General features: G+C 34.4%; 1 protein-coding gene across 1 annotated transcript; it reads left to right on the top strand.

Moving 5' to 3' along the window:
• Positions 1–6,373: 6,373 nt before the first annotated feature.
• On the top strand, positions 6,374–17,437 carry LOC129226311 (xyloside xylosyltransferase 1-like). Its single transcript, XM_054860913.1, has 2 exons — positions 6,374–6,895; positions 16,763–17,437. Exons 1-2 carry the CDS (start codon positions 6,464–6,466, stop codon positions 17,435–17,437), a joined length of 1,107 nt encoding a protein of 368 aa, XP_054716888.1. The 5' UTR covers positions 6,374–6,463.
• Positions 17,438–18,103: the final 666 nt, after the last annotated feature.

Below are 18,103 nucleotides of genomic sequence, written 5' to 3'. Positions count from 1 at the left end.
ACCGACTTCAAAATTGCTCTAAAAAGTGAAAAATAATTTTATTCCTTAAACACCATCGATAATACTTTTAAACATAATTTTTGAAGTTGGCGCAAAAACAAAAAGTAAAATCCATTGTAACCATGCTTCGTTCATATTTTTATCAAAAAATCATCCAAACTTAGGAACGAGACATATATATCGTTACTCAGATATGCTGTCATCAATGCGTAATGCATGTCGTAGTGAAGGAACTGGACCTGGTTAAATTTATACTTGTGGTTGAGTTATGGCTGTGAATGATTTTATCGATCGTTTTTGCGCCAACTTCAAAAATTATGTTTAAAAGTATTATCGATGGTGTTTAAGGAATAAAATTATTTTTCACTTTTTAGAGCAATTTTGAAGTCGGTTCTATTTTTTTTTTCAAAATTTTTTTATTTTAAATTAATTTTCAAAGTCTTGTTGATATTCTGACCCACGTAGAAAGAAATGAGAATTCAAGAAGCATTACTAAACGTCAAAGATTAATGCAAACTACGTAGTTCGTAGTTCTAAGCAGCCATTTCCACGATGTTGAATTCGATATTTATCAATTCTTGATAAAACTAAATAATAATTGTGGCCTGACAAGAATAACAATTAATGCTAGAAAATTTAATATGACATTACAAATTATTACCAAAAGAAGATGATACTTCTTTGCTTTGCTTTGGTTAGCGCTTGTTTTCCATTTGTAGCTGAGTTATTTCTCTTGAATTCCCGAATCGGTTAATTTAAAAATTTTCTGTTTCGATTTTTCTAATTTCTGAGTTACGATTTAATTGTGTCATGTTATGCAAATCATCAACAAAATTCTCACGGATATATGGTGGTAGTTTTCTTTTCAGTTGATTGACAATTATTTCTTTTTACTTATCGAATTCTGTAATCTTACTACCATTTTATTCCACTCATGATAAAAATTGAAAATGGTTTAACTAAAAACGCGAAATCTCGCCAAGGCTACTTTGCTCGCACAATGCCAAAATTATAACCCTAAACAAATTTGGCGATACCTTTCAGCTGAGAATAAAAGGAATAAAGTAAATTCTTTCTCGGTTATTCATTTTGTTCTACGATAATATTCAAGAAAATATTTTGCATACTGTCCATTCCAACTAAATGCTGCTGTAAAATATGGTAAGTTTAATTAATTTAAGATTAAAAAAACTCCCATATTCTTACAAATTCATACAAAACAATAAAATTTTTTACCTTGTAGAACGTTATCCAAGTTTGTTAATCCAGAATTTTCGCTTTCACCTATTATTAAGGAAACAATGAAAACTAACATTATTTGAGAAGCTCGAGAATACTACTAAGGAACGAATTAATTTCTGTAGCTGAAAGCAAACTAAGACACATCGATTGCGTTAATAAATACTCAGAACAAACTGCCTGTGTTTACGTCAACAGACACACATGGAACGCAACGTGGCAAAGTTTTAGTTGCATTCGCAGTTTTATAAATCACCGCAAGGTAGCGTATTCGAGCGCTGGAGTTCCGAATTGAACATTTAAATTTGTTTTCTATTTCGAAATTATTTTCTACATCTGATGACTTTTTCAAAAATTATTTTCTGCATCTATTTATTTCTGCATCTGGCAACTATTTTGAAGACTTTTATATCATAGGTTGCGTTTGACGAACTTCACCGGTCGACCGGTAAGTAACCAGTTACTAACCGCGTCGTTCTATGATCAACCGGTTACTGCAGCGGTTATTATTCTAAGAGGTTGATTGGTTGATTGGAGCACGTGATCATTAGTTGTCACGTGATTAACTAACCGGTCGCTCTCGGTCGTGCTCGTCGAACGCACTCATAGACTACTAGAAGCAATTATTTTAATAGCTGAAGTCAGTAGTAGCCCTGAAGAGATTTTGTTTTCATGAAAAATAGTGTTTATAGTAAAACTAGTACCAGATTGTCTTAGTAAATTCAACAATAGTGCACGATTAAGAACTTTTGATTGTGAAGTATCTTTATTTGAATGACAAAGAAAATAGATGACTTGCTTTAATACTCATTGTATTTTGAACTTATTCAAGCCTAGAAATATGTCCTTATATTCTAAATATTATTTAGAATATAAAAAAAAATTCTATAAAATAATAATACAATTATTTTTAAAAATTAGAAGAATTAGCATCTAAACCCTCTAGGATTTCTTTTCCTTTTTGCTTGCAAAATACAACAATTAGAATTGTGAGCAAAAATTAGAAGTTTTATGGAATCTGATCTTAATTTAAGAAATGTATTGATCCTCAAAAGTCCATACTCTGAACAGTAGTTTGATAGATCATTTTTGAAAGTAATAAAATTAACAATTTATGCAGAATAAACTACTTAATGATAAAATAGATTTTTTCTATTTAATTCAATCTAAATTTAATGGTAGTAAGCTAAATCTAAAATAAAAATTTCTTCGAAGTGATTTTCTTATATATTTAATCTGTATTGAATTTCTATCTCCTGTAAATATTCTGCTGTAACTACTTAGCTTAGGATTGTACTACATAAATTTGTTTGATATTGAACCTATAAGTCTTCTCTCTTTCTGTTTACAACAACAGAAGTACACAACCATTCAAAGAAAATCATTTATATCCGCAAATCAATTTATGCGTAATTTTTTCATTTTGTAATTTAAAAATACTTGCTAAAATAATATGAGGGATAATGTATTTGTATAATGAGTTATTTTACAGTGTCTAATAATTGCAAGGGTAAATGGGGGCTACCACTAAAAGCCCACAGTGGTCCACGAGCAATCTTCATGTGATCTGCAAACATTTTAGTTGATGGTGAACAGCATCATTTTTGTAGCTGAAATTAAATTTATCAAAGAAAACTTTTGGAATCGTATGATTTCATCACACATAATTGTTGTAAAAAAAAATATCTCCATTGTATGTGCTGTCATTTATCGGTTTGGGGTAAGGGTATAAGTTGAGAACTTTTCCCTTCCCCCAAGCCGAAAGAAAGAAAAAAAAATGTAGGAATCTGCGAGAAATTTTTTGAAAATGTAAATTTGCCAAAGTAAAGAGTCTTATTAAAGAGTAAGACATGATTTGGAAAATGTTTCGTTACTGCTATAATCAGCAGTGAAATAATTTTATAGTCTTTAATCATCTCCACTGGAGCAGCAAGAATTTTTACCTGAATGGGAGGGGAGGTCTATAACTACCTAGTCTTGATGTGTTTAATTTTATCTAATTGGTAGCAAATTGCTAACTCTACCGTTTCTACAGTAATAGAATTAGCAGTATATGTTGAAGCTAAGAACTCTGGGGAGAGTTTGACCTTCAAACCATTCTTGTTGCACCACTACTTATGTCAGATTGACTACCAATTAATTTGCAATACCCTCATTTTACACAGATTTCATTACACACAGTTTAAGATTTGACACCGTTATTTCATTACATATGGATGAGTTTTGATTTATGCAGATGCAGCATTAAAATGCATAAAGTTTTTCAAAATTTTCATATTTCAAACTTCTAAGATTGTAGATAACAAATGAAAACTGCATTTTGGCATGCTTATAAGGGAGCTTGAGTCATTGGAGACATTTTTAGAGCTCTTTTCAGAAGTAATGTTATTAAACTCACACAATTCATAGCTCACTTGAAAAAAAGCTTTTAGAAGTGACAAATAAGAACAAAACCAACAACATCAACAATGATGATACTCGACCGAAAGCTTCCACATTTAAATTTTGAGCCATGTTTTGATAGTGGATCTTTCTGATTTGTTTATAAAGGAAGATCCCATCATGGAAATGATGCAAGTGACCATGGATGTGCTCATGCCCCACAAAGGAAAAGCCCTGCATAGAAAAATGACTGCCAAAGGAATATCATAAACCGCTCTTATTCATATTCCCTAAGTTAATTCATATTTTCTTCATGTCCATTGTGTATTTGTATTGGAATTAGTACATATTTTTTATCAATGGAACATAACCTAACCTATTTTAACATTACTGTTAAGTCTTCATTTACACGGCGTTTCTGTGGAACGTAACCCCTGCTAAAAACGAGAGTCCATTGTATGTAGTTTACAATTTACATGTTGGTTATAAGTAGTAATCCTTACTATGTGTTTGCTTTGCACATTGCAAAGTTCAAAAAAAAAGTAATTATATTTTAAGTGACTGCTTTTTTTCTCTCTCTCTTTAGCAAGTGTAAAAATTAAGTGGGATGCTGCAAATACAAATGCTATCAGCCGCAGAATCGGCAGATACTTGCTGGAGCTGTAGATTGGGATCATCGGTCTCACAGTATCAAATAAAGGACACTGAATGGTCGAAACGAAGACAAAAAAGCTGATAATATGTAAACACAATATATATGTATGTTTTATTGAAACATATTTATGTTATAAATAATATGTATGTTTTTTACATATTACCTAGCTGATAATATGTAAAACAAATGAATAAAAAATTTTTTCCCAATGAACTTGTAAATATATAAATTGTTCCAAAATATTAATTTAAGAAAAAAATAAGGATTTTGATTATATCATTTATATGAGCGAACAAAAACATTTATGATGGAAATACTGTCAATGGGAAGAACTATCATGCTTAAATCTGATCCTTACTCTTTACAATAATGAATCTTAATTTCCCACAATCTTAACATTTGGCATAAAAAAAAGTAATTTTTTCTTATTAAAAATCATAAAAAATGAAAGATATTACTGTCAGTAATCTAATTATAAAATAAATGATAAACCATCAATTTTCCTCTAGTCTAGTTATTGTAGCCGTAAATTATATCGTTTTAATACAGAAAGGTCGAGGGACCTTTGACCAGCGCGCTAGGAATAAAACACAAACGCACAGTTTTGGGTTTTATACCTCTAGTGCAGTGTCAAAGCTTCATAGCTATGGGTGCCACTTCTCATTAAACACGAATTCCGTTTTTTGAAAAAAAAAAAAAAAGTCACACAGATTTCCGTCCTTCCATTAAAAGAGGTAAAACAAATCCCTAAAACTGAAGGATGGAAGCCTGTATGCCGATTTTTTTTAAAGACTGAATTCTGTTTTAGCAGTATTGCCTAACACTGGCTAATAGTTACATATATAATCGGCCAGTGTCACCTGGTCCCATTGGCCAGTACTGGCTTGAGTATCGGCCAATGCTGCAAAAGAGATTGCTAGCCGGTATTGGCCAATTTGATTCTGCCGGTACTGGCCAATGCTGGCATCAAGTATTGCCCAATATTGTTAAAAAGTCAACCGTTCGACGCTGGCCAACCCAACTTTAACCGATATTGGCCAAAACTCGCTCCGAGTATCTGCCAATACTGGGGAAAAATTACCGGCCAACATTAGCCAATTTTGATTTGCCAGTATTGGCCAATACTGGCAACGAGTATTGCCCAATATTGTAAAAAAGTTAGCCGTTTTACGCTGGCCGACCCAACTTTACCCGATATTGGCCAATCTACCAAACACCGTGGTTATGACATTGGCCGATACTGCTGTGCTACTGGGGTAATTTGGGATTGCTTCTCACTCAGTAAGAAAGTTGTCAAAACCTATCTCGTTTGAAAAAGAGATTGAATGCTGTTATTTCCCCCTTTTTTTTGTGAAGTATAGTGCTTAGAAAGAGTAGTGTGCCGATCGACGGAGAAAAATGTGAGGTCCACTCTTTCTAGGCACTACAGTGTGAAGAAATGTGTCGGTCCGCTCAGTGAAGAGGAAAGAAATTCTTTCGTTCTATTGAAGACAGTGGCGTAGCTATACCTGACTTTCGGGGGGGGGGGGGTTACTTCTTATATATATATATATATATATATATATATATATATATATATATATATATATATATATATATATATAATCGCTTGGAATTTTTTCCTTTTCTTCTTTTTTTTTCTTTCTCTTCTCTCTTCTTTTTCTCTTTTTTTTTTTTTTTTTGAGACTAACTTTTCGGGGGGGGGGGTTTTGTCCCCAAAACCCCCCCCTTAGCTACGCCCCTGATTGAAGATGCTGCTAGAAAGAGAGGACTATGATCAGCAAACATAATTTTCAAAAAAGGATTCTAAATGCACAAAATGCTACGGAAAAATAAAAAATAAGTTGCTTGTTGTAGCAATGGTTGTAAGTTTTCATGTAGGGACTCAAGTTGTAGCCACCGATGTAATTGTAACAAAAAGTTCGGCCTTGTTTATAAAAGCTCAAGGACGTTTTTTCATTTTGAGCGTTTGGCAACACCAAGTGACATGCTCATTTGCATAAAATTCTAAAATAAACAAAACAGACGTCGCCTCTGCTGATTTGAATGGTACTATTTAGACTAATTGTCCTTTTCATGTCAACAGCATATTCAGAAACAGCAGTATATATGCAAGCATGCATGTGCTGTATGTCACACGTCGAAAGAAGTTTAATCAACCGGTGATATTTGACAAAATTTTACAAAATGATGCAAAACCTACTTACACGTTTGAAAGTAACGAAATTATCTTTGTTATTTGCAATAATTTTACTACTGGTACTTAGTTTATTTTTCAGCGATTTATTTTTGTCGAAAATACGAGCTCATCGAATGCCAAATAGCTGCAATTTATGCCAAGGCAAAGAAAATGTCACTTTTGGGAGCGCTAAAGAGTTTTTACATTTCTCTATGCCCGCCGCTGGAAAGTCTACTCAGGAAGCCATTCATGTTTTATTTCTCTTTGCTCATGTCAAGCGCAAACCAGATCTGAAAAACAAACTTTCTAAATGTATGTCTTCACTCTTTAAGTATGCAACTTCGCCTCTTCATCTACACATATTGACAGATACTTCGAGTTTAAATGCTGCCATTGAAGTTCTAAGAGAGTCGGCTTCGTTAGCAAATAATTCTGTTGAAGTAAGTCATAATTATTTGTTAATGTGCAGCATATTTTTTTTTTACTTAATCATTTACAGTTGTTAACTTAACTACAATCATAAATTCATTAGGACAGCGGTTCTTAACCTTTTCATTACTGAAGTTCACTCGGTACTGTTCCAAATCTCTAAGCGGGCCACCTGCAACAGATATAATAATTTCACAACAATTACAATAGGTGAAATGAGATGACTCCAACAATTTTCTTTAATAAATTTAATTGAAAGTACAAAAGGGGTTCTCAAACTGCATCCCGCGAAGTGTCCGGGTTTTGTGGCAATTTCCTCCAGGGGTTGGAAGGCTTATTAAAGAAACATATTACCAATACAGCGACTACGTTCATTTTACTGGAAAAAGAAACTGTAGTTTTGGTTTGTTTCCTAAATGTTTGATATGTGAAAATTCCATATGCAGCTGATGTCAACTCTTAAGCAGGGTTGGCAAGGTTTTGGACACAACGGTAAAAACCAGGGTTTTTACTGTCCTGTCCAAAACTATATTTTTAGAGGGATTGTATTTTGTGGTGAAAACAGAATAAAGTGTATCAAAGTAATGTTTTATATTGAACATTTATTTAGTTTGAACAACTCAACTTATTAATGCAGCTGATTTTAATCTACTTACAGAGAAGTTGTATTCTTGATTAAAATTTTCAATTTGTATGCATGAGTTTAGGTTGTTGGTACTCGCACTAAATTAATATTTCAGTCACAAACCTAGTTTGAAAATATAAAAAAGTGCTAATACGAAAATTGACATTATATGCAGAGCCAAATTTAGCTCCACGCCACCTCCAGGCAGATTTGAAATCTGTCACCCTGCCCCCCTCAAAAAAAAAAAAAAAAAAAAAAAAAAATTTCCGCGATAAAAAAAAAAAAACGACAAAAATAGTGTTCCTGAAATTTCAACTGTCAAGATTATGAAGAAATGATCGCGTTTACATTCAGAGGTGCCCCAATGTAAGGTCCACTGTGACTTCCCAAATTATCCTTATTTGGAAAATTTAGAGATAATATTGCATCATTGAGATTCTTTTATCTTTTTAAACATTTGTTTTTAATGATGCCTAACGTTCCTTCCGATTATGTGGTCTGAATGCATGAGATTCTTTCATCCTCATATTTTATCATGTTCGGTCAAATGGGAACTTCATTCGGCAAATTGAGAATTGCTTTCGTCTTGAATCAACGATTAAAATTATTTCCTCTGTTTTATTACATTTACTCGGTTCAGTTTGTTACCACTCCTCATTGCTCAATGGTATTTCACTTGTAAATTTGTACTGGATTACATTCCAAAAAGTCCAAAGATTCTGCTTTTGAAAACTATCCATTTTAAAAATATTTATCATCTCACATTCAAAAAGCTTTTTTAAGACTCGGTTTCGTTCTCCAGTTTTTAATTATGCACGTTTCCTTTATTTAAAAGCATTCAACTTGTTTAGCTCATTTCATTTGCCGCTGAGACTTAATATTAGCAGAAAAGTTTTTAAATGTTAATAATGTAGAAGAGAAAAACTTCAATCACTGAAGAGATAACAACTTGTGGTACTAAAAATCTTAGTCAAACTCCAATCTTGTTGAGGCTTCTGGATAAAGGCAATGACACTTGCTTTTCTTCAATCAACTCCCCTTTCTGTCTTCACATTTATTGTTTTACGCACATTTATCACCATGTTTGAAAATTATTTCATTTTCATAATATGTGTGAAATTAAACATTATTGAATTACAAGAAAAGGGATGTCACTATGGAAAATAAAAGAATGCTAGTAGTTCACATTCAAGAATAATAATTTTAAAAAATTGCGTCATTAATGCAAAATTTGCGCCCTGAGCATCTGCCTACTTCGTCTGTTGGAAAATTGGACCCTGCTTATATGTGTTAAATACATTCCTTAACATTCTGTCTGTATATTTTTTTCTATGGGAAATAATTTGGGCAGTAGAGAGTTAAGAGACCTTCAACAAGACAAAGAATTTTCAAGTTTTTTTTTCTGGAAGTTTACATTGCATACCGTTACAAGATAGTATGTACTAATCTTTATACCATTAAAGAAAACAACGAGTCTTTAAGACATTTACAGTCGGACCTCAATATAAGGTCGACCCTCGGGGCTTCGAGAATATGACCTTATAAGAGGAGTGACCTTATAACCGGTTCATAAACTTTTATTTAAAAAAAAAAAAAAAACAAATTCTAAAATATAAGGTTTTCAATACTATACAGGAGAATACCTTTATAATGCAGTCCTGTATAACGCAATTCTCTATAAACCGCACAACTTTTCAAAAATAAACAATAAGTTTTGAAGTTTAAAAAATCCATCTGTTTTGCCTTGCAAACATAAAAATTGTTAGGAAAATTAAATTTTGAATCGGTTTTTCATCTTAATTCAAAGCATTTTAAATGAAAATTAGCAATCACAGTAAAATGAAAATACCAGATGGTTCTTAAAAATGCAGCTGTTATGCAAACCATGAAGCTAGCAGAAGTGCAAGATATTTCACTTTCTTGTAATAAACATATTTATTTGTGAATGACTCATTGTATAATTAGTGCTTTAATATTCACTGCAGATAAAACTCATTCTGAAGTGTTAATATATAGATATATTTTGAATATTAGTTTAAAAATTTGTGAAATGTAATATAATGAAATGTAATCAGGGTCAAGACGAACAGATGTTTAGTATTATTAGTGACATTTCTAGCAAGGGGTCAGTCATCATAATGGGAGATTTTAATTTTCCAGGAATTGATTGGAATAATTTTTACCATAGTAATAGCAGAGAAGAGAATTTTTTGAAAGTAATTGGTGACTGTTTCTTAGATCAAATTGTAACTCAGGGTACTCGACAGGACGCGATTTTAGATCTAGTTTTCTGCGACATGGAAGGCTCTGTTCAGGGGTTATGTGTAGGGGAACACATTGGAGATAGTGACCACGACAGTATTAGGTTTGGGATTAAATTTGATATGCACAAAGTAGAGAATTTTAGGTTTGTGCCCAATTTCAGAAATACTGACTTTGTGGCACTTCGGCAGAGTTTGAAAGCAGTTTTTTCTTCTGGATTGGACAATAGCGATGTGAATCTTCAGTGGGCAGAGTTTAAGGAAAATCTAGCGAATACGGTTAGGGATCATGTTCCTTTTAGGAGAAAGGGTGTCAACACTAAAATTTGGCCAATGTGGTTCTCCAAGGAAACTAAAGACGCTCTAAATTACAAGCAAGCTGCTTTTCATAGGTTTAGAGAAACAGGTCACAGTGCAGATAGGCTCCAATATTGTAAGGCAAGGCGTAAATTTAAGTATTTGGTATGGATTCAGAAAAGAGAGTTGGAGCAAGGACTGGCAGATAACATAAACAGGAATCCCAAGAGGTTTTTTGCATACGCTAATTCGGGGAAAGTTCGAAATAGTCATATTGGGCCACTGGTTGATGAGCACGGAATTTTAATTCAGGACGATAGTGATATTGCTAATGTTTTCAATAACTTTTTTTCGAGTGTTTTTAACGATAACTGTATCTCAACAGTTGACACCAACAAGACACAAGCTATAGTACAGCTTGAGGACTTAGTATTTTCCAGGGATGACGTTTTACTTCATTTGAAAAAAATTTAAAGAGGCTAAGGCTCTGGGACCAGATAATATTTATCCAAAAATTTTAGTTGAATGTGCAGAGGAATAAGCAGATGTAATCGCAAACATTTTCAATGCTTCTTATAATTCGGGGACAGTGCCAGAGGACTGGAAGTTGGCTAACATTACACCGCTCTTCAAGAAAGGGTCTAAAGGGAGTGCGGGAAATTATAGACCTGTGAGTCTAACTTCGGTGGTTTGCAAAATTTTTGAAACATTGATGAAAATTAAGATAGTAAATTTTCTAGAGACTAATAATCTATTGACTAGTTTTCAGTACGGTTTTGAGGAAAGGTAAATCTTGTCAGGGCCGGACTAATACTCCGTCAGTCCGTGCCCCGGCACGGAGTAAAGATTTTTGAGGGGCGCAAAATTGCCAAATCAAAATATGAAAAATATTTGCAACTGAGCTGCTGAAAAAAAAAAAAAACTAAGTTCTCTGGAAAAAATACTGGCACCATCTACAAATGAAGAGGGCGCATCGCGATATCCCTTTATCTATTCTATAACCGTAGTCTCGTAGTCTGCACAAGTTTGAAGTAAAAGGTGTTAGTTCTTTTATACTAATTACAGAGACTTTAAAATTATTTTGTCATAAGTAGGATCAACACCAGCAGGGGCACCTCGAACTTAAATTTTTAAGAGGAGAGAACTTTTCTGCCGAACGGAGCTCTAAACTTTGCAGAATGATAAATTATGGATATTCACACATGTGCTTACATCTTTAGTAAATAATTACATTTAAGCATTTTATTATTTCAACTAGTGGTACCCGCACGGCTTTGCCTGTAATAGAAAAATTAAAAGGTATTTTGGTTCGCCTGTATATTTACAAATAATGTATGGTGAATTTTCTCGCCACTTGGCTTGTGTCCATGTTACGGTTCCACGTTATGATAATTTCGAAATTTACTCGTCTATCTTATGATATTTTTGTTCTTAAAATTGGAATAGAAAAAGACCACATCGAATTTTCGAAAAATCGCTTTGAGGTGCACGCCTCCATGCTACAAACTAACTTTGTGCCAAATTTCATGAAAATCGGCCGAATGGTCTAGGCGCTTTGCGCGTCACAGAGATCCACACATCCAGACATCCTCCGAATATCCAGACAGAGAGATTTTCAGCTTTATTATTAGTAAAGATTATGTCTCCAAATTTTCAGAATCATCAGGCGAAATGTCCCGAATTATGAAATTTTTGGAAGATTACAGTGACTTCCCATCGGAAAACAAAATTTCGCGGTTTTTTTTTTTGCAAACAGAAGCGAAAATTGAAAAATCCGACGTAAAAAGATTTTTTACAAGGTTTAAAAATTTTTTATTATGACGGGGTTGCGAAAATTAAAGCCTCGCGAAAAAAATGCTCTTACAGTATTCAGTGCAATTTGGAAACTCATGGCACGCTTTAGACTAAAAAATGTATAAATTTATAAATAAACAAGATAGCGTCTGGGGTGCTGATGTTTTTCTGTTTCTGTTTTTCTTACTTTCATTTTTTTCTTACCATGAAAATCTTAAAGCTGAATGCTGAAAAATGTTTATGCCGTTAAAATATGGTTCAAACAGATAAATCAAAGTAGAGAGAGATAGAGAGAAGTGAGATTTAAACGATTGATATGAAAAGTCGCACTAGAAGTTGTTAAATGGTTGAAGGGAAAAAACGAAGGTTAAAACAAGAACTCTGCAGGAGATTAATGAGACACGATATTTAAAATGAAACATAGTAGAAAAATGACCATAGTTATCACACAAAAGTCAAAAATAAAATAAAATAATAAATAAATAAAAACACCTCCGTCCAAATCAATAAAATATACTTCTGGGGCTGTAAGCGTTTGAATTCAAACATGTTAAAATGTAAGGTAAGGGTGAAAATTAAAAGTTTTAATATTTCCGGTTTTAGGACTGTATTCTGAAAGAGTTCCCAGGGTTAGGTGAAACCCTAGAACCCTAAAACCTAATCCCTATAACATCATCAAAGATTGTCTAAAGTTGTTTTCGAAACTTTAATTTTGAAAAATTTCCGAGGAAGTCTCCGCAAATCTTACCCTTTACCCTAACGTCATCAAAGATTGCTTACAATTTGCGTAATTATAATTTCAATTTTGAAAAGTTTTCGCGGAAGTTTTTGCAACCTTCCCTTTCCACCTTTAAAGGTCGACTTTTGTTTAAACGATTTCAATTTCGAAAAATTCCGAGGGGAGAGGCACTAAATTCTCCTCATCCTAACATCCCGAAGATCGTCTAAAACTACGATTTTGGAAATTAAAACTTCTGACAATTTACTAATGAAGATTTCTCCAATCCCATTCCTTCTCTTACAATTACTTACAATTACGTATTTTGGACGAAAAATGTATGGGGGATGATCCCAGATCCCATTCCGTTCCCTTACTTTAACAAGTGTTGCCTGCCGACCGAGTGGTGTAATGGTTAGGCGTTGGCATCTTACGCCTGAAGACAAAGGTTCAAACCTGGCTTTAATCGATGGATTTTCAAGATGAATAAAATAGACAGCGCTCGGGTCGTATGATTTTGCGGCATGTGAAAGATCCTTCGATTATTCGTTTGGCTTGAAGTACTCTCGGGAAAATTAAATTCCCAGCTCAGTTTCGCATTGTAAGAGCCCAGGTACCTCCATCTGATACGGATGCTACATCGGGAGATCGCACTAGGTCTACAAAAGTCAAAGCCTCTAACACAGTCCCATTAGAAATAAATAAAAAAAGACAAAGATTGCTAACAACTGCATTTTTTTTTTTTTTTTTTGGAAAATTTTCCTCTCTAGACGCTTTGACAACCTCTTCTTCCCTTCTCATTTTCAAATTTTGTGTACAGAATTAAAATTTTGAATCGTTTAAAATTTTGTTTTGAGCCTCAAGTTCGAAAAATTCCAAACTAAGGTCCCCTTAACATTCCTTCTCTTCCATCATCAAATCATCAAAGATTGTCTAAAAAAGCGTTTTCAGAGCTACTATTCAGAAAACTTTCCAGGGTGTAACCCCTAGACCCCCTATTTAGGCGCAAAATTTACCCATGACGCAATGTTCACATTGCTTTTTTTTTGAGCAATCACGAATTGCTTATTGTTTTCACTTGACCGTTGAACGACGTCCCGTTCCTTGATTTTATTTTTCTATTATAATGCAGGCGTCCACGTGCCTCGGAATCGAATTATTTAGAAACGACCGTCGATTGTACACAATCTTTTTTTCGCGAAAAAAGTATTCAGCACACAACATTCAGCACATAACAACCAGCCCCTGGCATTCATTTGAATTTTAAAGTCTTAAATTCTAATTTTTGTTGCGATAAGAGCCATTAGTAGAACCCAAGGAGTAGAGTCCTATCGCAATTCGTGATCGCAGAAAACATAATCTGATTTCAAAATCTCAAAATTCAAACTGTTTTATTTATTTATTTTCACATAGAAAAAGGATTAGTAATATGCATGTAACACATAAGCATAATTCTACTGATTCTAGATTCCACATAGATAACACAAGTCCCCTGATTTGTGAGCTCATAGCGCTTCGCGCCCCCACGCCACAGGCCCGGATTTCTATTCCCGGGTGGAGCATGGTTGAACTCAGCCGTTCATCCCTTCAGTGGGTCGATAAAATGAGTACCAAGTGCACTTGGGAACCAAACACTGGGGGTTCCGCGTTAGGCTGACCACCTAACCGGGTCGTATGCCTTACAACCCAGAGCCCCTGGTCAGGAAAACTGAGTTGGGCACAGTAGGCCTCGGCCCTCATGAACTGTCGTGCCGCAGGGTTTGGCTTTTTTACTCCCACTTAAGCCACAGACGTTAGATCTACTCTCTCTCTCTCTCAGATCGCTGTCTTATGAATGGAGAATTTGTAATCACCAGAATCAAATCTATCAACCGATTTGAAAATTGTTATTTACAATTTACATTAAACGCCAAGTTACTTTGACACATTTTATGTGTTTGCCAAAAAATGTAAAAAAGATCATGTGTTTTTTTCATTTGTTGGGGGAGGGGAGGGGGAGCTCTTTATACATGCAGTTCAAAAGGGGCGCAATTTTTCCCTTTTGCACGGAGTGGTTCAAAAGCTAAATCCGGCCCTGATCTTGTGCAACTAATTTATTACATTTCTATGACAAAGTTACCATGGCTTTGGACAATAAGAAGCCTGTAGATGTTGTTTACATTGATTTTCAAAAAGCTTTCGATAAGGTACCGCATGTTGCTCTACTTAGCAAATTAGCTGATATAGGAATAGGAGGGAAAACTTTCATTTGGGTAAAAAACTGGCTGACCGGAAGGAAACAAAGAGTAGTTGTAAGGGGAAATTATTCTAATTGGAGTGAGGTCTTAAGCGGGGTTCCTCAAGGATCAGTGTTAGGGCCTGTTTTGTTCATTGTCTTTATGAACGATATTCACAAAAATATTTCTGGGAACATGAACTGTTTTGCTGATGATGTCAAAGTTATGGGGACTGTAGAAAATGAAGAACAAGCAAATCAGCTGCAAGAGGATCTAGATCATATTACGGAGTGGGTTGATAAATGGGGTATGGCTGTTAATGTTGGGAAATGTCAAGTGCTACATTTAGGGCATGGAAATAAGTGTACAAGTTATTATTTGCAAGGTTCAGTCATTAGTCAGGCAGACAAAGTTACTGATCTGGGGGTCCTAATAAGTCAGGATTTAAAGTTTAGCCAACAGTGCAGCATTGCTAGCAACAAAGCCAATAAGATGCTTGGGTTTATCAATAGATCTATTTCAAATAAATCTAAAGAAGTTCTTCTGCCCTTATATAGAAGTTTGGTAAGACCCCATTTGGAGTATGCTGTTCAGTTTTGGTCTCCTTATCTTAAGAAAGACATTAATGTATTGGAAAGGGTTCAAAGGCGGGCTACAAGGCTAATAAGTGGACTTTCCCACTTAGATTATGATTCCAGGCTTAGAAGGCTAAAAATGTACAGTCTTGAGCAAAGAAGAGACCGAGGGGACATGATTCAGCTGTTTAAATTTATTAAAACGAAAGATGTTACGGGGCTAAAGTTTAGCACTGAAAACAGGACAAGGGGTCATTGTTTTAAGCTATTTAAATCTCAGGCTAACATGGATATTAGGAAAAATTATTATTTTAGCAGGGTAGTGGAACCTTGGAACAGCTTGCCGGAAGAGGTGGTAATGAGCAAAGGAGTAGACAGTTTTAAGAGGGCCATTGATCTTCACTGGGTATTGTAAATTGACTAGGACCAGTCTAGCTGGGCCCAGAGCCTGTTGCTGGTCGTCACTTTTGTATTTGTAATCCTATATAACGCCAAAACCTGTATAACACAAAAATTCTGGTCCCAAGGTGTGCGTTATAATGGTCTTCCACTGTATCACATGATGAAGTTATGATGTTTTCATTAAGTTGAGTTGATTGAAATTAGTGCAATTAGTTGGAAATTTGAAAATTATTTGTTAAAATTTTAACTCTGAAATAAATACAAGTGAACAAACGGTTGGAATGAGATAATTTCCAATGGTTTGCTGGTCAAGGAATGGACATGTGCTTACAATGGACAATGTGACACTATGGGGACCTGCCTTCAAAATTTGTATGCATTGATAAAAGCCTATTGATCTTGACCCTTATCTAAAAGATGTCTAACTCAATCCACAAAGCATGAATAGGAACCAACAGTAAGCAGCATGGGGAAACAAAACTCTTTTTACCTGAAATAAGGGGGGTGAATGATCCCTCCTACTCACTTTAGTCGTCTTCTCTCTACAGCATTCTGGTGTATCTACATGCCTTTTTCCTAGAATTTGAGGGGTTCGTTCGGCAGACGGTATGTTTTCAATAAAAGATCATGTACTAGGGAAAATTCGTGGAACTGAATCAGTGAGGCATTGAAATCACTCAAAAAAAAAGTCGGACAACAAATGACCTTACAAGCGGTGGCAGTATTTGAGACCTGACCATATATCCGATAATACATAACACAGAACCCCTATTCAATGAGTCGGGACTTTACTAAAGGTGACCTTATATGCGGGTGACCTTATATCGAGGTCTGACTGTAGTTCATTCTTGAATATCATGCACGCAAGAATCAGAGTAAGTAAGTTAACTTACATAATTTTATTTGAACTGTCCTATTACGTTTAAGTGATATTTAAGTATTAATGACACACATAAACTTGGTCAAACATATTTTGATTTGTTCTTACAGATCACATTATACAATGTAAATATGCTGTTGGAACCACTTCAGGAATTCATTGATGCCATAAGACCTCACTTCAGCTACAAAAAAGGAGCTTACTACAGCGATGGTCTCTTCTTCATTTCAATCTGCTTATTCAAAGTCTTGCCTCTGGAGAAGATCATCATCGTGGACGCGGACGTCAAATTTTTAGACGACATCAAAAGCTTGCATGGCCACTTCGACAACTTCACGTTCGAAGCGTTGATCGGAATAGCCGCGGAACAGCAGCCGGTGTATCGTCATGTACTGAATGAATATCGACGACTCCATAAGGAAACTGTCGTCGGAAATCCATTACCCGATGGCATGCCGGGTTTCAACAGTGGCGTCCTGCTTTTGAATCTCGAAAAAATGAGACATTCCGGTCTGTACTCGGATATTGTAAATAATTCTTCATATGTTGTGCAGCTGGTTGAGAAGTACAAATTTAAAGGTCATCTGGGCGATCAGGATTTTTATACGTTAGTCAGTTTGGAATACCCACAGCTATTTTACACACTGCCTTGTTCTTGGAACCGCCAATTGTGCCAGTGGTGGAAATCTCATGGTTATGGGGATGTATTTGAGAAGTATAATTCTTGTAATGAAACAATCCATCTTTTGCATGGGAACTGCAATACATTTATTCCCGATGGTTAATGCAATTGTCTTTTTCTTATGTTCATTTAAATATGTACATAACTGTGCCATTGAAAAATTTAAAAATAGTTTTAAATCTCTTAAAGAGAAAAAAAAAGCGATAACTCAATGTGTTATGTTGTGAACATTTTAGATTATTTACTTGTGTATTGTATTATGTAAAATCTAAAATATATACAAGGTATGATATGATCTGACTGATAAATATATATTTTTTCCAGTGTTGTAAAAAATTGCCTTTTATTTAAAACAAAAAAAGTTTGATTCCACTAAAGCATTTAAAAGGAAAAAAAATTCTTGTTTGTCAAATTATCATTCTTGTTATCATAAGCGTTGAAAAATATTTCAATTATTAATTTAAAGCACCAATTATAATTTTATAAACTTTTTTCAACTAAAAAAACTACAATCATAGTGCTTATTTGTGTAATATGTCATTTTTTCTATGGAGTTTTTAATGTAAAAATACAGCATTGACAAATCAAATGTGCTTGATAAAATAAGAGGTTGTATTTTTTCACTCGAATTTAGCTTAATTGTTAAAAATTCTAGAAAGATGACTTTATTTTGTGGCCCTGCAGAACCGACATATTAATCTCCTGTACTTGGAGAGCATGTTTTGTGAGCTGTGGTGGAATTAAAGTAGCAGAGGGGAGCACTCCACAC

The sequence above is a fragment of the Uloborus diversus genome, chromosome 7, assembly GCF_026930045.1.
Source record: "Uloborus diversus isolate 005 chromosome 7, Udiv.v.3.1, whole genome shotgun sequence".
Lineage (NCBI taxonomy): Eukaryota > Metazoa > Arthropoda > Arachnida > Araneae > Uloboridae > Uloborus > Uloborus diversus.
The sequence above is the reverse complement of the archived record's forward strand: the minus strand, read 5'-3'. Positions and strand labels throughout refer to the sequence as shown.

Coding starts and splice junctions, on each gene's coding strand:
- LOC129226311 (XM_054860913.1), top strand. CDS start 6,464: ATGATGCAAAACCTACTTACACGTTTGAAAGTAACGAAATTATCTTTG. Junction 6,896..16,762: donor TAGCAAATAATTCTGTTGAA/GTAAGTCATAAT, acceptor TTGTTCTTACAG/ATCACATTATACAATGTAAA.